The sequence below is a fragment of the Adiantum capillus-veneris genome, chromosome 9 (assembly GCF_014529385.1).
Source record: "Adiantum capillus-veneris isolate H3 chromosome 9, ASM1452938v2, whole genome shotgun sequence".
Lineage (NCBI taxonomy): Eukaryota > Viridiplantae > Streptophyta > Polypodiopsida > Polypodiales > Pteridaceae > Adiantum > Adiantum capillus-veneris.
Genome location: NC_140939.1, coordinates 150,620,265 through 150,646,410, shown reverse-complemented (window position 1 = coordinate 150,646,410; position 26,146 = coordinate 150,620,265). Strand labels below are relative to the sequence as shown.

General features: G+C 44.4%; 3 protein-coding genes across 3 annotated transcripts; all 3 read right to left on the bottom strand.

Annotated features, from left to right (window-relative positions):
* LOC147451372 (uncharacterized) lies at positions 1 to 23,921 on the bottom strand. Its single transcript, XM_086520305.1, has 3 exons — positions 23,896 to 23,921; positions 818 to 925; positions 1 to 741 (listed from the first exon to the last, which is right to left on the bottom strand). Exons 2-3 carry the CDS (start codon positions 898 to 900, stop codon positions 294 to 296), a joined length of 531 nt encoding a protein of 176 aa, XP_086376431.1. The 5' UTR covers positions 901 to 925; positions 23,896 to 23,921; the 3' UTR covers positions 1 to 293.
* Positions 19,492 to 21,040, bottom strand: LOC147451373 (uncharacterized). The gene is made up of 2 exons (XM_086520307.1): positions 20,740 to 21,040; positions 19,492 to 20,656 (listed from the first exon to the last, which is right to left on the bottom strand). Exons 1-2 carry the CDS (start codon positions 21,038 to 21,040, stop codon positions 20,634 to 20,636), a joined length of 324 nt encoding a protein of 107 aa, XP_086376433.1. The 3' UTR covers positions 19,492 to 20,633.
* Positions 23,909 to 24,386, bottom strand: LOC147451371 (30S ribosomal protein S31). Its single transcript, XM_086520306.1, has one exon. It carries the CDS (start codon positions 24,299 to 24,301, stop codon positions 23,909 to 23,911), a length of 393 nt encoding a protein of 130 aa, XP_086376432.1. The 5' UTR covers positions 24,302 to 24,386.
* Positions 24,387 to 26,146: the final 1,760 nt, after the last annotated feature.

Here is a 26,146-nt window from a genome sequence, read left to right as displayed (position 1 = left end):
AGACAATAAAGGACGATTCTGATCAGGGGTCCTGTGCCCAAAATCACTAGTGTCTTTATACAAAACTTGAAATCAAACGAAGGTGAAGCTGTCGTCGAGGTCAATGGCCTACAGGCTCCTGCTTGAGAGAAAAAATCAAAAGGTTCCTTCTACGAACACACAATATTCAAGCGCAAAAGCAAAACTAGAATTTAACTCGGAATACTACAGAAAACTGTGCACAGTTGAATGTTTAAATAGGAATGGCATTCTACACACAGACCTTCTTGTACGACCAAGCTGTAATACCATGGCTAAAATTCGCTTGAATTTTCTTCACTGCGAGACCCGGGGTAACCTTCATAATGAATATGAACAGAAAGCATGGCTAAAACGGCACGAAACTTTGCCCTGATGATCTCTAACATATCCTGCAACCTTTCATCGCTAGAATTATTCAGAGGATAAGCTTTCAGCTGCTCCTCTAGCAGCAAAATGCTCTTTTGCGATCTCGCAGAAAATGATTGAGGAGACCTGGATATGGCAGCCTTCCAAATGTCCACACAACCGTGGTAAAAACCTAACTCCTCACCTAACTGAAACCCTACTTTTAATCCCACTTCCCTTCCTTCAACCTTGCCAACTTCGACCCCATCTTTGAAACCTTCATCAAAACCAGCTTGAAGTTGCAAATTCTCTAGATTAAGTGTTGACTCGAAAATATCTTCAGCATTATTTGAGCCCTTTGACATGCTTCTGAAGCTACAAAAGCGGACAAGTTTATACACTTTCAAGAAATAAAAAGTTCATTTCGACACTGTTACACTCACCCACTCACAACGTGATGCCGTACTCACAACGTGATGCCGTTCCAAATGACATAATAAAAGTGAAGGCTTTCATGCATACGTTTACCGTCATAAGGTCGAAGTCCTGAACTTGCAAACTGTGAAAGAAACCAGCAATACAACAGTCTATAAAATTATAACTACCTCTTCAGCTCAGAAACAAACCATGAGAAAGGGCTGACAAAAATATGAACTGGTGTACAAAACTCGACAAGAGATGCACTAACTCAAACCACCCTCTCTCCCCCCAAACACGAAGACTGCAAATTGACAAAAGAAAGAGCACTAGCAAAATACATGAAAATAAATTCTTTGGATAATAGTTCTTCATTTCATTAAAAACAACCTTGAAGGCAACAATATACGCAAAAATGCAAACTCTTAGCTTCAAACTTTTACAATAACCAAAATGTCAAGAGTAGGCAGTGGAGGAAGAAGACATACGCGAGAACACAAGAGATGAGAGTGAAGCTGGTAACTCAATAACTCTAGAGGCAGAATGATACAAGATGTCCAAAGAATAGACAAGGGCTACACCGATATAGTGAGCCAACTCTGGGTCAGGCAAAACCTCTAAAAATACCTGACACATAATCCACAAAACTGGGAAGAAATTTAAAATGGGCAAAATGCCTAACGCAAACCCTAGATGTGCTTAGAATCCCTACCAGAAGGGTGAAAGGTTGGCCAACAAACAACCAAGGGTCTCCATGCACATGAGAAAAGCTATAAGCAAGAGTGAAAATGTTATGTCCCCATCACAAGAGAGGGGACCTAGTCTATGACACCGTCCAGATGAGTGTCCTATGTCCACACCAGCGTAGTGTGAACCCGGCGAGAGTGGCTAGTCACTTTTATAAAAGGAGACCAAACCCTCATTTGTGGGAGACAACCTCCACTGGCAAAGTGCCAATGGTTGGCGCAAGCACCGAGGCTTAAGAGTGTGCGAGGTCACCTCAAGGAGATCAAGGCGGGTGGTATGGACACACAGTCCTACAGGTGCACGCCTATGTTCTGCGACGTTGGCTCGATCTAGGAGGTGCTGCTTGTCACCTGCACATGGCTCTGTGTGCCACGTGGGCATGCTTCATCAACTTCCAAAGCCAGTTTTCTCCTTCTTAGATAGGGATGTCTAGAATCCTAGGAGGATTAGTACCGGCAATTTTGTAAGCCTGTTCGCAGGACCTGCGTGTCCGGATCAGTCCATTAGATTAGGTTTTCCAATTTTGGAACCCTCTTGCATAAATGGTTTGTACACGCGTTTTGACAAACGTTATTACACTACAGTGGGCATCTAGCATGACGTGCATGTAGTTCTAGGTTAGAGGAATCCAACGAGCCATTCCCTGCGTCGATCGGATTCCCCGTTGGGCGGATGTGCGACAATTTCACCCACTCTGAACCCCTTTGGCTCAATTTTAATAAATCAATTTATTGATTTATTTGTCGGTTGATCTCGTGGACACTTGCCCTACCTAAGCCTTAATAAGTTCTTAAGGCCTATTCCTGACCTATAAAAGGGGCAAGAGAGCCTCACTTTGAGTCAAGTTGCAAAAGGAAGTTGCCCATTGCAATAGCGCCAGAGGAAAGCAAAGACCAGCCAACGCTTTTGCAGCAGCCAGCCTAGCGTTTTCAGCCTGCAACATCAGCCAGCGTTTTCAGGGCAGATCAGCCAGCGTTTGCAGTTCCCAGCCCTAGCGCTAGTCCATTGCAGCAGACCAGGCCAACGTTCTCAGTTTTCAGCCCATCGCCGGAAGGAGGTGCGAGATCCACTACGCTCGCCTAATCCAAATGCCGTCTGGAACTTCGGCAGCCCATTGAGCCCTCCCCTCCGCCATTCCCTCGCCGGTATTGAGTGCTCCATTGCTGTCCATCATCGGCATCGTCAAGATCTACGTTTTCAGCCCTTCATTCCCCTCACATCGGGAGTGCAAATCAGCCCTTGGTGGCCATCCGCAATCCCACATCGAGAAGGATCCAAGGTGTATCAAATCAGCCCCGGAGGTGCCTCGTCTTGAGGACTTACCGCCACGATTGTCGTCATTCGAGTCTGCATAGAGGTATTGCATTGTGTGTACATTCCATTTGCACAGTCTAAAGCAAATACCACATCGGCAACGGTGTGGGGCGCCCTTGAGAGGGTTGGTTAGGACCCCATTGGGTGTCGCTCTTCTCTTCTCTCCCACATCGGCAGCGGTGTGGGGGGTGTCGCTCTTCTCTTCTCTCTCTTTCTCTCTCCCTCTACACATCACTATTGCATTCTCTCAACCCCTCTCTTTCAGGGGAAAGTAAAAGGAACCATCATTGAAGCTAAAAGGAATCACTAACGCAAGGAAAGAAAGAAAGGATCTTGTGGAAGTGTAAAACTAGATCTTCACCATAATCAAATCCGTTGCACCTGACATTGGTATAAGAGCTTTGAAGATTTTGCACTAATCCGCTAATCCCCAAAAAGTTTTTTTCTCTCTTGTTTTTGGTCGTGTTCGCAGCCCTTCGATGTATACTCCTCCCACTCTTGGAACAGCAGGCCTGCCATTGGTATAAGAGCTTTGAAGATTTTGCACTAATCCGCTAATCCCCAAAAAGTTTTTTTCTCTCTTGTTTTTGATCGTGTTCGCATCCCTTCGATGTATACTCCTCCCACTCTTGGAACAACAAGCCTACCATTGTGTGTAGAGCCGTGCACCTTGAACGCTGAAAAATAGCAACCAATTGTATACCGGGTGTTGCATGCGGGTGCGCCGACGAGGGGGTAGATAGTCTCTCGAAGATTAGTCTGCGACCTTCCTTGAACCAAGAGGAGAAATCCTTGCATGGTCAAGACTAGTAGTGGTACGGAGACCTCCATCAATCAAGAAGGCGAGCAAGTGCCGCCTACGGATCCTCCTAGCCCTGCCCAACCCCTCCTCCTATGCCACCAGATCCCATGGATGCCATGATGCTCATGATGATGGAGATGATGATGTGGCAAGACGAAGCACGTCGATTACAGCGGGTGGAAGCAGCGGAGCGTGAGGAGCATCGATTAGCGGCCGAAGCCGAGGCTCGTAGGCTGGAAAGGGAAACCTTGCGTGATCTAGTCAGCACCTTGGTGATGTGATCCAATACCCCTCCTTCGGAGCCCGATTATGATAAGCTTGCCAAGACCATCATGGAGGCAACCAAGACCACGCGATCAGCCAATGAACCAATTCCCGAGAAGCCCACGTTTAGTAAGTATGACGGAATGATGGATGCTATTGTTATTTTTCTTGGTTGCATCAATTTACATCCTATTTTGCGGTTGTCAAAAAGTCTAATAATAACAAGGTTCACTTGGCTTCCATGCATCTCACGGGTGATGCTATCACTTGGAAGGATGAGTGGATGGAGAAGAAGAAAGAGGCCCACAAGGCGGTCTATGCCCGAGTCTCTCCTCGTTCCCCCTCTCATGTTAGGTGCAGCGGAATGATTGTTTGCGCTTTGCTCAAGATGAGTGCTCCGAACTGTGCTCAAGGGTTCCTTTAGTTCTTATGGAAGGTAGAGCCTTCCGTTCTTAATGGAAAGTGCTATGATCACAAACAAAGTGAATGGACACTGTGCGTGCAAGTGTATGAGACTGAGAGATAGAGACAGAAGAGAGATACGACACCAGAGACGTTGTAAAACCCTCCCCCAAAGGCCCCACTCTCGTCGGCGAGAGTGGTCTACTTTTGATTGCACAAAGTGGTACAATGCGGATGCAATGGACTGATGCGACTTGGGACTATGCCGATGACAACGACGGTGATGACGACGACGACTTAGGGCTGAAATCTGTGGTCTTCTAACTGCTGAAATTCGGGACTGTTTCGGTGGCTGAAAATGACTGTTTTGGCTGCGTTTTCGAGGGCTGAAAATGGGGGTCTCTACAATGCTTCAAAGGCTGAATCTGCTACTGGGTCTAATGCTGAAAACGCTGTTGTTCTGCTGTCGCTAAGGCTGAAAACCAAAAACGTTGATGCCTTCCTCTAGCGTTAGTGAAAAACGCTAGCTATCTGGGGGAGATGGCGATCATGGGAGAAAACGCCAAGGACCTGGATTGTTGGCGATGACTGCAAGGGGAAAACGCTAGGGCTCTGTGTTGGTGATGATGGCGATCAAGGCAATGCTGAAAATGCCAGGATGGGGGGGTACTGCTGAGGTTGTCCAATCCAAAAACGCTAGGCTATGGGGGAGCTTGGCGCTTGAGGGTTCTTGCTGAGAAGAAAGCCTGTTGAGCATATGCTCCTGCTGCCTCTTCTGCCAGAAAGTGCTAACTTGGGTTTGCTTATATATTAACTTAGCAAAATTGCCCTACCTACTTTTGTTGGAAAGTCACTTAAAAATAATAAGTGAAAAATATCAAAAATAGGGAAAATAGGCTAAAATCACTGGAAAATTCCCCTGACTGATTCTGATGGGAATGCTTATGATCATGCTGTGTGCAACCAGAGGATATGCATCTACACTAAGTGACTAGGCATGCACGGTCTACGAATAGACTCACAAAAAGTGCCAGATCACTTCTAAATCTATACTGACTGGATTGACTGAACCCTGATCATGCTGTAGCTTGTCCACGGACACATAGGGTTGGATGTGTCACGTGACATCTCAAGCTTAGTTGGGAGGAGTTCGAGGAGGATCTCAAGACTTGCTTCTTACCTCCAAGTACTTGAAGCGATTGAAAGAGGATTTTCGGGCTTTGTCTCAACAAGGTAAACCTGTGATGTCGTATGCTAACCGTGTCACAACTAGGTGGACAATTGCAAAAATTGGATGAGGAAAGATTAGAGGCCTCTCTTTGGATTGGACCACTCGATCAAGTTTGATGTGGAAGCCAGTGATCCAAAGACATTGCAAGACGCTATACGCTTGGCTCAATTCCAAGAGATGAAGCACAACAAGGGTAAGCTCAAGACAGCCTCAAGTAATGGTAACTCTTCCTCTCGTGACTCGTCTACGAACAAGAACTCTAATGGAAATGGTAACCATAAAAGGAACTCTTCCAATTCTTCTCAATCTAATTCTCCATCTCAATCTCAATTCAAGAGCGATAAATCTAAGGATAAAGGTAAAGGAAAATCTAATAAACCTCAACTCACACCTGATGAAAAGATTGCTCAAGGAGTTTTAGATGGTCAATTATGTGAGGAAGAACAAGTATCGTATGCAAAGAAACATAGGTGTTTTCATTGTCACGTAGTTGGTCACATGAAAAGAAAGTGTCCTAAGAAAGAATCTCACAAGAAAACCTCTATTGCGTCAACTTCTGACTCCACCCCTCAAGTGAATGCTATGAGTGTGGTAGAGCGGATTTTTGAAGAGGATGAACTCATAAAATGTTATGGACATGTGAAAGGTCAAAGGATCACTGTGTTGTTTGATTTTGGAAGTTCTCAAGATGTCATAAGTGAATCTCTTGTGAAACGTGCACGTCTTCAGACTTCTCCTATCACCGCCCTCCCGGTGCAAGGGTTCTCTGAAGGCGTGGACGATTCAATTTTTCAAGAATGTGATGATGTCAAGTTGATCATTCAACAAACTCAATTTACTTGTCGTTTTGTAGTCTCTAAACTTGCAGCATGTGATATCATTTTGGGCATTAAGTAGTTTCACAGGTTCAAGCCCATTATTGATTGGGAGAAGCTTACGTTTCTCATCAAAGATAATGTGTCGCAGTCCGTCCTCATTCGACGCCAAAGTGGTATTCCCTCTCTCCCTCTCATCTCTCACGTTCAAGAAACAGAGAGCTACGTCGCGGGGCCCAAGAGGCAGTCATCTATGTCAACCCCACATTAAGGAACTTGGGTATTTCTCACAGGTATAGTAAAGGGTTTGTCAAGGTCAATTTCGTGCTTTCCCGGGATAACACCCTCCCCATCGACCTATGGACATTGTATCTGACCAATTGCATGACGTGAACACATAGGTAACAATTTTTCTCAACTAGATAAAGAGAAGCCAAAACCACGCAATTTCTTGTTCAGGAAGCCTTGCTCTCCCAAGGTACAGTCTTTTGGGTTACGAGTTCTCTTTGTTCGTAAGAAACCAAACTCATTCCAGTTTTGTGTGGATTTCAGGGCACTCAAGTTAAAGATGGTCAAATTTCGGAAGCCGAGATCTCACATGGACGTTCCTTTGGAGCGTCTACAGAAGGCACAACATGTTTCCAAAGTGGACCTGTTGAGTTGCGGCCACACGGGTGGACTTCCAAGGAGCAATCCAAAAGAAGAACCACCGGAGATCATTGCTCCAGTCAAAGTCGTCAAGCCGAAGCGTTTTCCAATGCTTCAATTTCAGTTTGACAATCATTCGTTCAGCCAAACAACAAAACAGGCTTGGACATTCTAGCTTAATTGTATGCAGGTCACAATGAGGCAAAAATATCACTATGCACAAACAACTTCAATCAAAGGTCATAAGAAAGATAAAATGAACATTTTTCTTGCTAAAAAAATCAAAGATATCAATGCGCAACTCATTGTTGCACGTGAAGTCATTCCCGACCATTCACTTGTGCACACTATCCTAAATGCAATACCAAATTCGTATCAGACTTTCGCTTCTACTTAGAGGCTTTCTGCACAAGGCAATGTTAATGCCGTTAAATTTTATGCGTTGGTCACTTCGCTATTAAAGGGGCTATGTCAAGAAAAAACAAGGCTATGCAACATCCTATTGATCAAGCTTTTGTTGCTCCACAAAGAAGAGGTAGCAATAACAATGCTGCTACTTCAATTGTTCCTTCTTCAAATAGCAAACCATCTGCGACAAACGCCTCCCATGACTAAAGAGGCACGTGAAAGAAAGTGAATCTTCTTCCAATGCAACCATTGCAAAATCAGCGAATTTTGTTGTTGATGCAGAATGGGCTTATAGTGCGCAATGTCAGTATGACCCTTCTGTCTATGATGGGTACATGATTGAGACTGCAGATTCCCAAGTGTAGTATTTTAACAGTGGTGCTACAAAGCACATTACATATCATGACTTGTTCACTTCTTTTGATGTTATCCCAAGAGGAAATATCGTCAATGTTGCTAAATGAACTATTTTCTTATTTTTATGAGTACTTTGTTTTTATTGAAATTAGGATATTTGAATGCGTGCACTTGAACCGTAAGGTTAGAAACTTAGATCTACGGGAATTATTAAAAGCCATCAAGAACGTATAACTTTGATGTGTCATATGATGGGTGACATTAAGCATCGCGAAGGGGTTGTACCGTTAGTTCGGTAGGAGAGATGTAAGATGCAGCGGATGAACTTTGCTCAAGATGAGTGCTCTGAACTGTGCTCAAGGTTCCTTATTCTTAGGGAAGGGAGAGCCTTCCGTGCTTTAATGAGAGAGTGCAATGGATCACAAACAAAGTGGATGAACACTGTGAATGAAGGTGCTGAGACTGAGAGATAGAGAGAGAAGAGAATACCACACCAAGGAGTTGTCAAAACCCTCCTCCGAAGGCCCTACTCTCTATGGCAAGAGCAGTCTACTATTGATTGCACAAATCTCTACAATGCTCGGACTTGTCGACGACGATGAGGACGACAACGAGACGGGCTGAAATCTGAAAATGCTAATGGCTGAAATCTGCAAATCTTTATCTGCTGAATTCTGACTCTATGTCGATGACGAACGGTACGACGAAGACGCGCTGAAAATGCAGATGCTGAAATCTGCATTTTCTGGGCTGAATCTGTAAACTTCGATGGATCCCACTGTGCGGAGAGGAACTGCTGCGGAAAGGTGAGATCTGCGAGGTTCAGGACTTGTTCTGCGATGTCTAAGTGTTGATAATTGAAAACGCTGGTGCTTATGTTGATTCCGTCACGGTAGATTTGCAAAACGCTGAAATGCCTGGCAGATGCAAAAACACTAGGGCTGAAAATCTGACTTGCGGTAGAAATCTGCTAGCACTAGGGCTGATCTACTGTTGCTGTGCAAATCTGCTAACGCTAGGAGTCCTCTACCAATGCAAAAATGCTGGCTGATCTGGTCCAAAAACGCCAGCCTTCTGCTGTGATGCAAAAACGCTAGGCCTCTTGGGGGGTTCTGCTGAGAAGTTGCCTGTTGAGCGCGTGCTCCTGCTGCCTCTTCTGCCAGAAAGTGCTAGCGCTAGGTTTGCTTATATACAAACTTAGCAAAATTGCCCTTCCTACTTTCCAACAAAAGTCACTTAAAAATAATAAGTGGGAAAATAGGTCTATGCACTGTAAAAATGCTACTGATGGGTTCTGATGGGAATCTCATGATCATGTTGTATGCAACCGAAGGATATGCATCTACTCTAAGTGTCTGGACATGCACGGTCTGGAAACAAACTCACAAAAGTGCCAAATCAATTCCTATTCTAGACTGACTTGACTGAACTGAACCATGGTTGTACTGTAGCTTGTCCACGGACACATAGGGTTCGATGTGTCACGTGACGAGATCAGGAAACGGATATTGGTCTGGCAGGAAACCCGAGCTAGAAAAAGGAATACGCGTAAAGACGCAAGCACAAGAATAAAGATGGGTTCAAAGAATCTTTTTCCTGAAAAACGGAATAGTTTTAAGCGTTTTCCGAGAAGAGCAGATGTTCTCTCACAAGGAATCTATGTTTGCATTGCATCTATGCCTGGGAACTGCATCCGGGAACCCCTGGAATGTGATTGCATAGCATCGATTTTCAGCTCACTGAGTTTATGAAGTTTTGATTAGGTTCACATTTTTTTTAAATAAGTCATCGGCCGCCCATAATAAGTAGCCCTCTTAAATTAAAGCATGGTTTAAAACAAAGCATTGGCTGGCTGAAATCATACGCTCTCTCTCTCTCTCTCTCTCTCTCTCTCTCTCTCTCTCCCCTATCGCCAGAAACAGCCCGCAACACCCCTCCTATCACTTGCGCTACTTGCTGCTCTATTCCAGCTCGCTCCGCACCCGCAATTTTTGCCGAGTGCGGGAGCCTAAATGTCACGTGACACATCCCAACCCTATGTGTCCGTGGACAAGCTACACCACAACAAGGTTCAGTCAGTCCGATCAAGTTAGATTAGCAGTGATCTGGCACTTTTGTGAGTCTATTCGTAGACCGTGCATGCCCAGTCACTTAGCATAGATGCATATCCTCCGGTTGCACACAGCATGATCATCGGAATTCCCATCAGAATCCATTAGCATCAGTTAGGGGAATTTTCCAGTGCATTTAGCCTATTTTCCTATTTATTGGTTATTTTCACTTATTATTTTTAAGTGACTTTCCTACAAAAGTAGGTAGGGCAATTTTGCTAAGTTAATATATAAGCAAACCCAAGTTAGCACTTTCTGGCAGAAGAGGCAGCAGGAGCTTCCCGCTCAACAGGCAACTTCTCAGCAATACCCCCCTCAGCATCAAGATCCCTCGCCATCCACCTCCCATGCCTGGCGTTTTCTCCCACAATTCACAGATCAGCCATCGCTTGAAGTCCTCCCCATTTTGGCAGTAGTCCCACCTGCAGATCAGCCCCAAAGGCATAGCGTTTTGGACTCAGGTAATTCAGCCCCATCCTCAGCGTTTGAAGATCGTTAGCACGTCAGATCTGCAGCACTTGGTAGCGTTTTCAACAGCATGAACCTCAGCCTATGGTGGCGTTTTTGCAACAAGTCTGCAGCTCCTAAATCGCAGCCATAGACCGCAGTTTCCCAATGTTTTTGACATCAGCTTACTAGCGTTTTTGACCTGCACAACCAGCGTTTTCAGCACACAGTGGTGGCCTTAAAAACACAGCCAAAAGCCTCGTTTTTGCCAGCGTTTTTATTCAGCCCTAAGCCCCGACAAGGACCGTCATTTTCAGCCATAAGCACAGTACGAAAACAGTCATTTTCAGCCCTAAAACAGTCCAAGAATTTCAGCCTAAAGAAGATCACAGATTCAGCCATCGAGTCGCCGTCGTAGTCATCGGCATAGTCCCATTGCATCAGTCCATTGCATACGCATTGTACACCTTTGTGCAATCAAAGTAGACCACTCTCGCCGTCGAGAGTGGGGCCTTCCGAGGAGGGTTTTACAACCTCTCGGTGTCGTATCTCTTCTCTCTCCTTCTCTCAGTCTCATTCACTTGCACGCACAACCCACTCACTTTGTTCGTGACCACAACACTCTACAAGACGGAAAGCTCTCTCTTTCCCTAAAGAACTAAAAGGAACCTTGAGCAATAAAGATCACTAATCTTGAGAAAATACAACATTCATTCCGCTGCACCTTACACTAAAAAACAACCGGCTCTCTCTCTCTCAGTCTCCCAGATGTGCCAACGCTAGCAGCAAGAGTTTACTTGGAACGAGCGAAGCCAGTACACAGGAGTTCGCTTTCGCGTACTCGGAGCGACAGGTATCAATTGTGAATTTGCCATACGAATTGTTCTCATGTTTGTGCTTTTGCAGGTATCCCATCACGAAGAAGAAGCAATAAGGCCTCGACCTATGCTCCGAGATTTCAGGAACGGAATCGGAAATAGTCTGTAGAGCTCCACGCTCTAGGAACAGATGGAAAAGAAATGAGAGCTCCTCTCTCGGGAAATTCCCTCATTGGAAGGAAATTGATCATCGAGTCAAGAGATCTAGAACGGAGGGTGTGAGAGTGTGCGTGAGAGAGAGAGAGAGAGAGAGAGAGAGAGAGAGAGCACAAACCAAAACATTGGAGTAGGAAAGAGGGGGCGATTAGCCCCCCACGACTACCAAAACAAGAGACCCTCAATACAACGTATCAGTGTGTCATGGGTACCCCTCTGGCCTCCCTCTCAGCACCTGATGCTGAACAAACCGTGAAGATACTACGAGAAGGTCCTGAACCGAGTGTGAAAACAACTCCTTGTCGTAAAAGAAGCGCCAATAGACCTGCAAGTGTCCTACCCAATAGAATCTTTGGTGTCCGTAGTCAACTCCTCTAGAGAAAATGGGAAAGCCTAGGAACCGTCATGAGAATGACCGGAAGCCTGTCAATGCATGAACCTGCAACCCAATGTGGCCAGGTAGCTAAGCTGTGAAAAAACTCCAAGAAGGCCATCTGCGTTGTAAACGTCCTATGAAACAAGGAAAGCTAGACTAAACAATCTGCAGAGCAGAAGCTACCGTAAGCTGCAGTAGTCACCGATAGACCGCATGGACCACCACCAGATGGTGTCCTATCAATAGGTAGGGTAATCCAAGATGAGGGGAAAGCCGGACTCAACAGTATGCGTTGTGAAGGACCTCTGACAAGAGGTGTGATCAAACCAATCTGTCTTCTTGCCTGTATCTCCTGCCTCCAATCCTCCAATGTCAACCAGAACAAAATCCGCGCCAACAACGCAACCAAACTGCATCTAGGTGTGTCTCGCAATGCAAATGAGCTAGGAGTGGCCTAATGCCCATGTCGAGGGATAAGTTTGTTGTAAGGTTACTGAAGGTGAGTGTAAGCAACTCTAAAGGTAGCAATCTAAATAATCAGGAGTGTAGAAGAGCAACTACACTACCATCCAAGCCAAGCTCAGGGTGACTCTAGATGTAGGTGCATAATGATGCCTGATCTCCCGCATCTTGCGAGTCAACTCTCCAATAGAGTCCAAAGCATTGAAGTCCCGCTCTAGTCTGTAGATGGACATGTCCAAGAAGAGATCCAAGATCCTCTCCCTAAGTCCATGTAGATGCTCCATGTGTAAGCAAGTGATCTGACATGTCGAGGTCAAGTGGTAAGTGTCTATCCACCCAAGATGGTGGTGTCTTCTCTGGAAATGTTCGAATCTCATATGACATGAGCATGGCCATATCTCATGTGAACTCCTCTGATGAGTGCATATGTGTATCCATAGCTAACCACAAGTCACCACCCTCTCTGGAGTGCGAATGATGGCTGGAATGAATGGTTCTCCTAAGGATCGTATACCCATAGATGATCAAGCAGATGTAGAAGCTATCGATATGCTGAAGCAGTCACCAAGAGACCGCACGGACCACCATCGAATGGTGTCCTGGCAGGAGGTAGCAACGTGTCACGTGCACATCTAACCCTATGTGTACGTGGACAAGCTACTTCATGACAAGGGTTCAGTTAGCCTAGCTTAGGAAGTGTTATGGCACTTTTGTGAGTCTGTTCGCAGACCATGCATGTCCAGGCACTCAGAGTAGATGCATATCCTCTGGTTGCACACAGCATGATCATCAGATTATAGTCAGAACCCATAGGAGCATTTTTACAGTGCATAGACCTACTTTCCATATTTTAGCCATTTTTCACTTATTATTAATAGTGACTTTGTTGGGAAATTGGGTAGGGCAATTTTGACAAGCAAGTATATAAGAAACCCTAGCGCTAGCACTTTTTGGTAGAAGAGGTAGCAGAGACCCGACGTCTGACAGGCACCTTCTCAGCAAGACCCCAACAAGAAGACCTAGCGTTTTTGCAGCAGCTGGCCATAGCGTTTTCTGCATCAACAATAGCTAGCGTTTTCAGCAAGATCAGCCCCAACGTTTTGCAGTTGCAGATCAGCCAACGGTAACAGATACACACCAATTACCATAGCGTTTTTGCAACAGATCAATTTCAGCCCTAGCGTTTTTGCATCATGCAATCAACCTAATGTTTTGCAGATTCTCCGCGACACATTCAACCTTTGCATCAGCATTTTGCAATTTCAACACATAGACACCGCAGAATAGCCCCCAAACCTCGCAGACCTCACCTTCCCGCAACAAATCCTCGCCGCACGGTCAGATCAGCCATGTTTGCAGTTTCAGCCCGGAAAACGCAGATTTCAGCATCTACGTTTTCAGTGCATCGTCGTCGTATCGTCGTCATCGACATAGAGTCAGAATTCAGCAGATACAAGATTTGCAAATTTCAGCCCTTAGCGTTTTTAGATTTCAGCCCGTCTCGTCGTCGTCATCATCGTCATTGACAACGTCGGCAAGTCCATGCATTGTAGAGATTTGTGCAATCAATAGTAGACCGCTCTCGCCATTGAGAGTGGGCCTTCGGAGGAGGGTTTGACAACATTCTAGAGTCGTATTCTTCTCTCTCTATCTCTTCGTCTCAACACCTTCATTCACAGTGTTTACCACTTTGTTTGTGATCATTTGCACTCTCTCACTAAAGGAACGGAAGGCTCTTCCTTCCGTAAGTAAAAAGAACCTTGAGCACAGTTCGGAGCACTCATCTTGAGCAAAGTTCAACATTCCCTTCCGCTGCACCTTACATTGGTATCAGAACTTTGGCAGTGTTCTGTATCACTCAAGGAAAGAACCACATAATTTTTTTTGCTTGTTGTGGTCGCACATAACCCAAGTCCTCTTGGGCGTGTCGATTCCTAATCGTGTTTTTGAAGAGTGACAGGAAACCCAAGAAAGAAGGGCTTGTCCAGCCTCCCCTTGTTTCTCTTTTCACTCATTAAGAGCGGACCGTGCACTTAGCGGCCGGCCAATCGACATGAGGTGGGAAAAAGCTACCTTGGTGTGAGCACAGGGCCGCCAAGGGGTTCGCCCGCAGGAAAGAGAAGAGCTCGGGTAAGAGAAGATCCTTCTCCAACACAGATTGCAAGCTAAAGAAAGAACCCAAGAACGTCAAGAACCTCAAGAACCAAGACCCACAAGACCCCAAGTTCCTCGTGAACTTAAGAACCCAAGACTTCAGTGTATGGTCATCACCAAAGCGGAATGGATACTTCGCATGGAGGTGATGAGCATGGAAGTGGCGAAGAAGAATTTTCCCCACCAGTAGGTTTTTCTGACCCTCCCCTTTCTCCATCTACGCCAAGGATTGTACCAAATCCTATGGAGGCTTTGGTCAAGACGATGATGGACATGAGGATACAACAAGAAGCGCAACGCACCGCCTTGGAGCGCGAGCACGAAGAAAGAAAAACAGAATTATTGGATCGTGAACACACAGGAAGAATAGCCGAATTCGATCGCGAGCGCGAAGAAAGAATAGCCGAATTCGATCGCAGGTGCGAAGAAAGACGATTAGAGCGTGAAGCGCAGAGAGTCCAACACATGCAAGAGTTGGAAGCGCAACGCGCCGCCTTGGAGCGCAAGCACGAAGAAAGAAAAGCAGAATTGGATCGTGAACACAAAGAAAGAATAGCCGAATTCGATCTCGAGTGCGAAGAAAGAATAGCCAAATTTGATCGCAAGTGCGAAGAAAGACGGTTAGAGCGTGAAGCGCAGAGAGCCCAACACACGCAAGAGTTGTTCCTACTTTTTTCTAATGTGCAGGCGCAGATTGAACAGAATCAAGAGGAGCTCTCTCAGTCTTTACTTCTCCAAAGCACGACACACATGATTTGCATGATAATGATAAGCATGATGATTTGCATTATGAAGATGTGATTATTCACAAGCATGATGAATTGTAGCAAAAAGATGTCATTGTTCACAAGGATAATGGTTTAGTTGATACTTTGTCTAGTGAAGCTAAACTCATTGCAGATTCGATCAATCATGAAGAACCGATCTTGACTTGAGGCCCCACAGGAAGTATTATGTGTTCGAATGATTAGTCAGCAAGCATTTTGAGTGTTTCATTGGTGATGCTTTCCTATATTTTAATCACCGTCTTTATGTGATCCCTTTTCATAGGCATGACATATGGTACGATGAACACGATTCACTCATCAATGAGCACGTATGTATGCGGATTACTCATGAAAAGATGAAATGTTTGCATTCAAGGAATTCACATTCCATGTCTCTTCTTGGCATGACACAGTATCCGAAAGAGCACAAGAAAGACTGAGCATCAAGCATCAGCATTTCCATTATGATTTGCCACAGTTGATAGATTTAGATCAGAAAGACAAGTTTCAATTCCATTGTTTGCGTGCGTTTGATGATCGGTTTGGCACTCCGTCTATATGTTCATCTACATTGCATGCACGGTCTTTAAAGAAGACTATAATTTTTCCAGTCACTTTATGTGGAATGGGTATGTTCATGTTTTTGTGTTGGAAGTGGTTTCAAGAATTGTCCTCCTCAAAGATTCTTGAAGAAGGTAGACGCATGACTATAGACGAAGTTGAAGCATTGAAGGAGCCATAGATGACTTTGTGTCGCTTTTGGCGCGGCCCAAAGAAGCAAGCGTTGCAGACCTTTATGAAGTTCAAGTATCGCATGACCCACGCATCAAAGTGGGCCGGCGAAGAGTCCTTTCCGGAATTTCAGACGTTGTTGGCGATCTCCCTCGACACCATACAGTTCGGTACCAGTACCTCACTTTGAAAAGGAGGGGATGTCACGTGCACATCTAACCCTATGTGTACGTGGACAAGCTACTTCATGACAAGGGTTCAGTTAGCCTAACTTAAGAAGTGTTCTAGCACTTTTGTGAGTCTGCTCGCAGACCGTGCATGTCCAAGCACTTAGAGTAGATGCATATCCTCTGGTTGCGCACAGCATGATCATCAAATTACAGTTAGAACCCATCAGGAGCATTTTTACAGTGCATAGACCTATTTTCCCTATTTTAGTCATTTTTCACTTATTATCAATAAGTGACTTTGTATAGGGCAATTTTGACAAGCAAGTATATAAGAAACCCTAGTGCTAGCACTTTTTGGCAGAAGAGGCAGTAGAGACCCAACGTCTGACAAGCACCTTCTCAGCAATACCCCAACAAGAAGACCTAGTGTTTTTGAAGCAGCTGGCCATAGCATTTTCTGCATCAACAATAGCTAGCGTTTTCAGCAAGATCAGCCCCAACGTTTTGCAATTGCAGCTCAGCCAGCGGTAGCGGATACACAACAGTTACCATAGCGTTTTTGCAACAGATCAATTTCAGTCCTAGCGTTTTTGCATCATGCAGTCAACCTAGCGTTTTGCAGATTCTCCGCAACAGATTAAGCCTTTGCATCAGCGTTTTGCAATTTCATAAGATAGACACCGCAAAATAGCCCCCAAACCTCGCAGATCTCACCTTCCCGCATCAGATCCTCGCTGCACGTCCAGTTCAGGCAGTGTTTGCAGTTTCAGCCCGGAAGCGCAGATTTCAGCATCTGCGTTTTCAGCGCGTCGACGTCGTATCGTTATCATCGCCGTCGTCATCGACATAGAGTCAAAATTCAGCAGATACAAGATTTGCAGATTCAGCCTGTCTCGTCATCGTCATCGTCATCATCATCGGCGAGTCCATTACATTGTAGAGATTTGTGCAATCAATAGTAGACCGCTCTCGCCATAGAGAGTGGGGCCTTCGGAGGAGGGTTTGACAACATTCTGGTGTCGTATTCTCCTCTCTCTCTCTCTCAGTCAGCACCTTCATTCACAGTGTTTACCACTTTGTTTGTGATCATTTGCACTCTCTCACTAAAGGAACGGAAGGCTCTTCCTTCCGTAAGTAAAAGGAACCTTGAGCACAGTTTGGAGCACTCATCTTGAGCAAAGTTCAACATTCCCTTCCGTTGCACCTTACACAACATCCTCTCCATGAAACACGAACCAAGTGTCTAGCATCGTCTGATCCAATTAGGGCAGCCATAGGCGCCATCTGGAACATCATCATGCTAGCTGGAATCTACAATAGCAGGGGCTGAATTCTAGCACCATCTTTTTCTCATGCAAATGATGCCATAAGTGACGCGCTAGCTGCTGCTGTTATAAGCACTAGAAGGCTGGCAAAAATAGGGCCGATTTGGGGTGCTTACTGGCTCTTTTTTTATTTGTGGCTTCCCACTTATTAGGTGGGCGGCCGAGCACTTTTAAAAATGGTATGAACGTGCCAACACCTCAATAAACACTTAAAGTTGAAAATTACAAGCAACATAACACAAACCATGCGTCCCTAGATACAGACTTATGCATAGATGTAATGCCAACGTAGACTCCTTTATGGAAAAGTATCTGCTTTCCCAAAGAGCAATTCGCCTTTTCAAAAAGCAACTAAAGCTTACTCAGAACCCATCCTCATTCAAGTTGTAATAGGCCAATATAATGACTCTTTTTTTTTTAACGTTTCAGCTCATGTTTTAGGATGTTTCGAGTCCATAATCAAAGTCTAGTTTTGAATTTTATTTTTATTTTCACTTTCTATTTTGCAATAGGTTTTGAGCAATTTCAAGAGAGAATTTGAAGATGTTTGTATAAGTAAAATGTTTGTTATGTAAAAAAAAGTTTTGTCTCTTTGAACGTTTTCTATTTCTATGTTTTTCATGCTCATTTGGTGCCTTAAAAGTGAGTAATTGCATAGATTGACATGTTCTAAGTCGTTTCAAAGCTATTTTGAAATCATAGGCTAGATTTTGAGAGAGGATCATGATTTTGTCTATGGCGAGTCTTACAACAGGCTTTCAAAGATCGGCATTTTGATCTATTCTCTATCATTTTTAAGTTACACACCTTCACTAAAGGGCTATTTTCAACACTTTCATTTTTTAAATTTTAAAATGTCCTAAATCTTTTATCTCTCTCTCACATATGTTATTTTTGTGTTGCGGGTGTTTTGGCTATTTTTGGCAAGAAATTAGCGAGCGAGCGAACGATACGCTTTTAGCTTAACTTTGAAGTTCAGAAGCCTTACAACGACTGTGTCTGTTTCTGGAGATTTTTATGTGGTTTAGATTGCAGCGAGATCGAGATTGCATTGCAATTGAGATTGACTGCATGCAAGCTAGGATTGCTCGACGGTGGTCGAGAGGTTCAAACTTTGTTGGGCAAAGTGCGTGCAATCGTCAACTCTATAATTCAAGAAGTCTCTCCTACTCTCGAGTTTCAATTCTCCTCTCTTTTCTATCTATAAAATTGTGTATCTTGTCAATTGGTGTGAGTATCCTTGATTCGCATTACACAAGTGCTTGTCTTTTACGCACAACTCTAAATCTCCTTGACTACGGAATATTCCCTATCCAATGCTCCCATCATCCACCATGTGACACCTCAAGAATATCCATCACTTAGTCCTTACTCAACGAACTCATGACACAACTACTTCATGATGCTCTATATCACCTCTTATCATGCTTTGCGCACCACAGAATTGAATGAGGAGATCAAATGCGTAAAGACTGAGATCATGGGTGTGCGGGAGAAATGGAAAAGATATGGATGCTCTATTGTGTGTGATGGATGGTCTGACACTAGGCGCAGGTTTGTCATTAACTTTCTTGCATGCTCTATTCATGGGTCAATGTTTTTGAAAGCTGTAGACACATCTAGGGAAACAAAGACATCGGAATTCATTTTTAAGCATCTCAAACAGGTTATCAGAGAGGTTGCCCAGCAAATGTTGTGCAGGTATGCATGGACAATGCAACCAATTGTGTTGGTGTTGGGGAGATGATTGAAAGGGAGTGAAAACACATTTTTTTTACCAAATGTGCTTGCCATTGCTTGGACCTTTTGTTTAAGGACATGGGACAGATTGGTTGGGTTGCAAAAGTGATTGAGGATGCAACAAAGATTGTCACATTTGTGACAAGAAAGTCTATTGTGTTAGCATTGTTTCGGCAACTTAGCAAGGACTTGATGAAGCCATCAGTCATTCGCTTTGCGTACTACTTTATTACGTTGGCCAATCTTGTGGATGAGAGATGCATGCAAGGTATGCGCAAGCTTATGACTGATGACAAATTTGTGAAGATCAAGGCGGAAAGGTACGTAAGGTACGGTACATATTCGGTACGTCCTGTACGTAAGTACCGAATGGATTGAGTTATTAGGTACGTAAAATTCGTATGGTTTTTTTTTTTTTAAAGCCAAAAACCTACAATATAGTCTGGACTTGATAGAATATTCATAGGTATCACTCCAGAGTCCAAGGATGTTAGTTCAGTGCTCTACAAACCAACTTCAAAGGCTTTCATAACTACACATCTGAGGCTCACACAAATACTGACGAGGGATGACTCCTAAGTCTTGACCATTGACCACTTGCTCGGCATGCAACATTCAAGACCAGATACAGTTCAAAGCTTCAGTCTCTCTCAAATACAAATAGCCTAAAATTTGAAATTTAATAACAAACTACATAAACGGTAAACCATAACCTCGATTCTCATAAAAATACCAAAATGATAGAATCCATAAAACAAAAAGTACATCTAATGATCCATAATAAACAAAGGTAGAACAAAGCACGAATCCTGACTCAATAAAAAAGTAAACTAAGAAGCATGCTATGATGTTAGCAGTCGTCAAGTACATGCTACATGGCAATCAAGATACTCAAACATCCCTATCGGACTCTGAAGATGAAGAGGCCATGTCTCTTTCTGTCAAGACATTGCCCTCCTCATCAAACTCTGGCTCAACAATGGTGGGATCTCCTGAAGCACCTGCCTCCAGCAGCTCAACTGGGTCACCCTCCTCCGCAGTCAGAATGAGACGCACTGTCTCATTCGCTTGACCACGACTACTAGGCACAGGCAGCTTGCCTCTGCGAATGCTCTCCCATCGTGCTCTCTATGGATCTGCAACCTCCTGGCGAAGAGGGATGGCCAGGGCTCGTGCTCGTGATCTAGTGACCCGCCGATCCACGCTCTCAAGCTCTCTAAGAAGCTCTCAAAGAATCTCCTGCTCATCTCTGATCCGACAATCTATCTCCTAAGTAGTAGGGTCAGGAACCATCTTCACTTGAGTGGGATCTACCTACTCACAAGTATAAGTAGCCAAGTATTAACTTTAACATCGAGTCTCTCATAACCAAGACTCAAGTAGCAATGATCTATTATTAAGACTTACCTGCTTGGGTGACCCCAAAGCATGAAAACTACGCACGAGCTTCATGTTCGCTCGACAGTAGACCAACTTCTTCAATTGCATAGTGCTCAAGCGGTTTCGAATCTTCGTGTATGAGAGAGTAGACGCTCCAATTGCGCTCACAAGCACCAGCTGAGCAATCCTATAGACATAGTCACATATGTCATATACACAAGATGAAGGAATAAATGCGCTCAAAAATAAACTCTACCGAAAAACGCTCACCAGCCTTGCCCGCGTCCACAGCACGTAGGAAGTATGTACCAAGGCAAGAGGAAACAAGGATGTTGATAATGTGGCATCTGCGAATATCACTCCACCCATCAGAGATGATAGTACAACCAAACTGCTGCCACCCAGCTTTCACTGGGACCAATGCTCTGTCAATGATATACCTAGATGAATCCAGGATAAGCCCAGATTCACCCATAAAGGAAAGTGTAAGGTATAGACCCATGGTAGTCACCCACAAGACAATATAACCATCAGCTTCATCATGCATAGTATTGACTAAATACCATGACATCCCCACTAACGTCGTCAGTGCCCAATAGTGGGTGTAGAACTAGGTACTAACATATGCTCCCAAACACAACACCACACACACACACATGAGCATACATCAACACAAAGTTCAACGTACTAAGTTTCTGTCATGACTCCGGAGATCAAGGGCAAACTCAGCCATAATGAAGCCTAGCACTAAAGAAGCATTAAATCGAAAAAATTAGCACAAAAATGATCTCTCACTGCTCATCTAACATTTTTGTGTGCATATTCTAATAATCCAAGCCACTCCAAGAATCTGTGGCGCCGACTTGTGCAATGGCTTGGACCATTTGCTTCCATTGCTCTATCCGCAAGACATTAAATGCAATGTTGCACTCTATGAGAGTGCGAGCAATCTCTGTTTCTGCAATTTTTTGCCTCTTTTACCCAAGACTGTACATGGATATGTGAAAGCAAAGTAGACTGTGTATACATGCGTGTCCCTTTATACTGAGAACAACGAGCCCTTTTCCTGCTAACATCCCTTTTCTACTATGTATTTGCATCTCAAAAATCTGCAAACAATGCATCCTGTAAGGCCTCATCTGCTTTCTTACCCTTGGACGAGGGAATACCCCCTCCCGGGAAGTACTCTAGAATCAAAGCATCCTTAATCTGTCGCGAAACAAGCTTGCGTCCTCCGCATTGGCCAGTAGTGCCGATGCCAGTAAGGTGCCTCGACACACGCGTCACCGTACTTGTTCTTTGCTTTCGACAATATTTGCAAGTCCAAGTGTGTGTTCCTGATCCTGCTTGCCCTCCTATATTTACCACCGCAATGACATTGGTGTGTGCGCTCCATACTGGGTTGGGTTTGAGAGGCATGGTCGACCTACACATTAGGCAATGGGAACACGACATTGTGACAAAAACACATGTGCTATCCCGAGAGAATCACAAAGGAATGTGTGAGGGAGAGACGGAAGATACGATTGCTTACCGGTCAACACGCACGAAAAGGCTCTGCAAATGGACTTTGCAGGTTGCGTCACTGTTGCAAACGATCTCCAATAAAATAAGACGCTCGGACTAAACCCAGATAGGCAAAAACATTCAACTCATTGCGTAGGGTTTTTTTTTTTTAAGCCAAAAAATTCCGTACAGTACGGATCCATACAGTACAGACGTACGGATGGATCCGTACGTACGTCCGAATACTACCTTGGTGAAGATCAAGAGATCCAAGACTGAAAAGGCTACTAAGGTCTCGAACATTGTGTTTAATGCATCCTTTTGGCAAGAGGCCAGGCTGATTTTGAAAATTTGTGCTCTGATTTTGAAAATTCTCCGTTTGGCTGATAGGGAAGGAGCCACCGTGGGGCTTATGTACGAGCTTACGGATCGCATGATAGAGCAAATTGAAAACATGCAAGGCATTGATGCTGCAAGGATGAGAGAGATTAGGGATCTATGCATTGAAAGATGGAATATATTGCACACACCGTTACATGCTGTTGGATACATGTTGCATCCCATATGGCGAGGAAGAGGGCAAGAAAGTGATGGCGAGTGAGGTGCAAGAAGGATGGATGACATTCTTGGAAAGGTACACCAAGGGTGATCTGACCTTGCAAGGCACCCTAATTGATGAGTTGACATTTATAAAGCTGAAAGCAAGTCATTTGCTCATCCAATTGCAAAAGATGCATTGAGGATGCAAGAGGGAGTAAAATGGTGGGAAACTTTTGGGGTTTGCACACCCTCTTTGTAAGCTCTTGCTTTCAAGGTGCTTTCGCAAGGGACATGTGCCTCTCCATGTGAGAGAAATGGGAGCACCTTCTCTCTCATTCATAGGCTACTCCCATATCATACAGAGAAGCTTGTGTGCATACACACGAACTTGAGGCTCATATCCAAAATCAAAGAGCACAGCTATGAGAGAATGGAGGTCACATTGGAAATACTCAATAAGGAAAAAGATGAGGACCGCTTGCTTGCCTTACATGAGATTCAGGAGGCCATTGCAAAGAGTACTACAGATGCGATAGAGCCTATTTTTATTGTTGGTATCAATCATATTGGGACATCATGCTCAGTTGGTGGTGATGAGGATGAGGATGAGGATGAGGACGAGGACGAGGACGAGGACGATACTACTTACGACGATGAGGATGTGAGCTATATTGAGAGTTAGAGCTTGCTGCGCCTACCCGCCTGCTTATGGACCATGGTTTTGGACATTTACTTATGCCGTATCGTGTTTACTGTTCACTGTTGACTCTACAGTTTAAATTCTAGCCTTCAGCCTTTAGGAGACTACACTTGTCACTCCTGAATGTTTTTGGCCTGTTTCTACAATCCTGATTCTTGACTCCTTTTTGTTTGGAGGTTACTTCATTAATCATTACTTAGACATCTGAGACACCGTCTCGATTCTCTCCAGAGTCGACTTTTGATTTCTAAAGTTCCTATAGTTTTGTCTGTCTATAAAGTTTTAAACATGGTGGTGTAGTATAGTATGTAGCATCCTATGTAGTAGGTGAAGATTGATGTGTGGAATCCGTACTTCCGTACCCGTGTGCGTCCGACGTGTGATTGACGTATGGAAAAACTATGCTTCTTCTTGATGCTCTGTCACCCATCCAATATGACGCATTAGAAGTATCCATTCTTGGTGTCCTAACAAATATTCCCATTCAGAGTGCTCTCATCATTCCTGAGTTCCTCTAAATGAGACATTAGAAATATCTATACTCGGATGTATCAAGTGAGAAAAACCTCACTTATGGATTCAATAATTCATTTAGAACTTTATACATGATTGATTGTACTCTTGGGAAGTGCAAATGTTTAAACATTGATTAAAACCAAGAATCGCCAGGGAAAACTTACCGCTTTATGTATTTCAGAAAATGGGGCGATAGTCCTCAACCGAGAGACCAGGTACAGGCCACGGAGTACCTGGTGGCTGTTCCCAACGTTCTCGAATGCGTCGGATTCGATGCCCCCGATCTGGCCTGGGGTTTCCAAACTTCCCTCTGAAGCGCTTCCCTTTCTTGGTTTTCTTGTCTCCACGCCCACACACAAAAGGCACTGGTGGTGAGCTTTCCGATATGAACGACGACAATGAAGTAGAAGAAGAACAAGATGAGCCCAGAAATGGCAAGGTAGGGGTCCTTCCTGACGATGACGAGTTCTGCAAGGAAGACGCCGCTGAGCGGAGAAACGACAATTCGGGTGAGAGGAACCTAGGGCTGCAGAGAGAACCAAAGACGCTTCTACAGATGTGACGCGCCATTGCGATGAGAACCTACAGCCCAAGTGACTATCCTTGCTTTGCTAGACGGTCGGACAGGAGGTCTAAAAGATAGATGAATCTCTTCCAACCAGCCGGCCATGGTTGGATGTAAGTTCGGGTGAGAGGCAAGTAACACAAGGTCTTTAAGACCCTTGGGCGGTGGCATCAAACCCCCGTGCAATCTCGAGGCCAATGGACGGCCCAAAAAAATGGCCACCTGTCTCTCAGCAACACGAATCGAACCCAACACCTCTCGCGGGCAAGCTAGATGGCTTAACCACCTCGCCTGCACACGTCATGTGACATGGGTGGTAAACATAACATCTATAACTAAACTTGAACGCCCACCTTCCCTTGCCCTTGTTTACTAATTGTGTCCTTGTTTACTTTTCATCCTCGGACGGTGCCGCGTCTCTCGTGATTCTCGCCTGCAATTCCCCACCGTGGATCCCATGGACGGGGCTTCATTTAAGACCTCATGTTACTTAGTGCTGAGGGGTGAGAGGTTCATAGAGAACCAAAGACACCTTTAGTTGCCACAAGGTGGGAGTGATGGGATCCACAATGGAGGTTGGGGACGCAAGGGATCTCAATCGTCGTCGTGGTAAAAGTTAATCCCGACATGTCGAGATTAGTGCGAGGAAAACAAATTTCGGGATGCGGCTCCTAATTTTGGGACGCCCCTGCCCCTTGCACCCACAATTTGAACCATTGGCAATGAAGTGAGAACCCAACACCCAAACCATATCGAGAACCATATACGCCCGCGTGCATATCTTAATTTAGATGTGGAGTTGTGGGGTTATATTTCAGAAACGCTTATCTTGGGATTTCAAAATAAAAATTAGGGATCCCAAGATTAGTTTTTATGCGAGGTTAGTTTTTATAGATCTACATACGAGATGATGAGATGGGGCCACCATTACACGGGGACCATTGCTTACATCCTTCCCACCCCATGGTAAACAGAGACAGGGCATTGCGATGAGAGACTACAACCCTAGTGAATGTCCTTGTTTTGTTTAACGGTTGAACCGGAGGTCTAGATGATGATTGAATCTCTTCCAGCCAATTGGGTTTAGTTGCAAAAGCCACCCATTTTCATAAAAGTTTGACGTAAGATCTGAACATGGTGAACACATTCAAGCAACTTTTTTGGTTAAAACCCTCCCCCATGTTTCAAGTGGGAGCTTTCACAAATTATAGTTACTACAACCATAAGCATGAACTAATATGTGACATGCACATTGTCGTGGCTTAGAAGAAGGCAATGCTCACTTTCAATTACCCTATATCTCTTCCCCTCCACACTAAGCTTTTGGAGCTCTCAGATAAATTTTTTCTACAACTATTTCCTCTCTGTATCCTTTCTCCATAGCACGATTTAATAACTGAAGAGGTAGAGTATTTATCCACATTCCCATCAACTAAGAGTAAATCCATCTCCTAGATTAACAATCCATTGCTTTCTCCACGATAAGATCTAACTAATGAGGTGTATTTAGTTTCACATGACTGTTGACTAACCAAAAGCAAATCCACATTCTCACAATCCATGCTTGGTAACCATTTTTCCATGCCACACTCTCATACAATCCTCGCCATCATGGCATGGCCAATCCTGTGTGTGTGTGTGTGTGTGTGTGTGTGTGTGTGTGTGTGTGTGTGTGTGTGTGTGTGTGTGTGTGTGTGTGAAAATGTGGTTGTATACTATGTACAAAGAGAACTATGGAGATGAATAAGGCCTATCACCCAAAGGATGTACAAGATAGGAGTACAATGTGAGGACTATGTATACATCAAGGTGGCATGTATGAAGAATGCAATGTGAACTGTTGTGGAGGT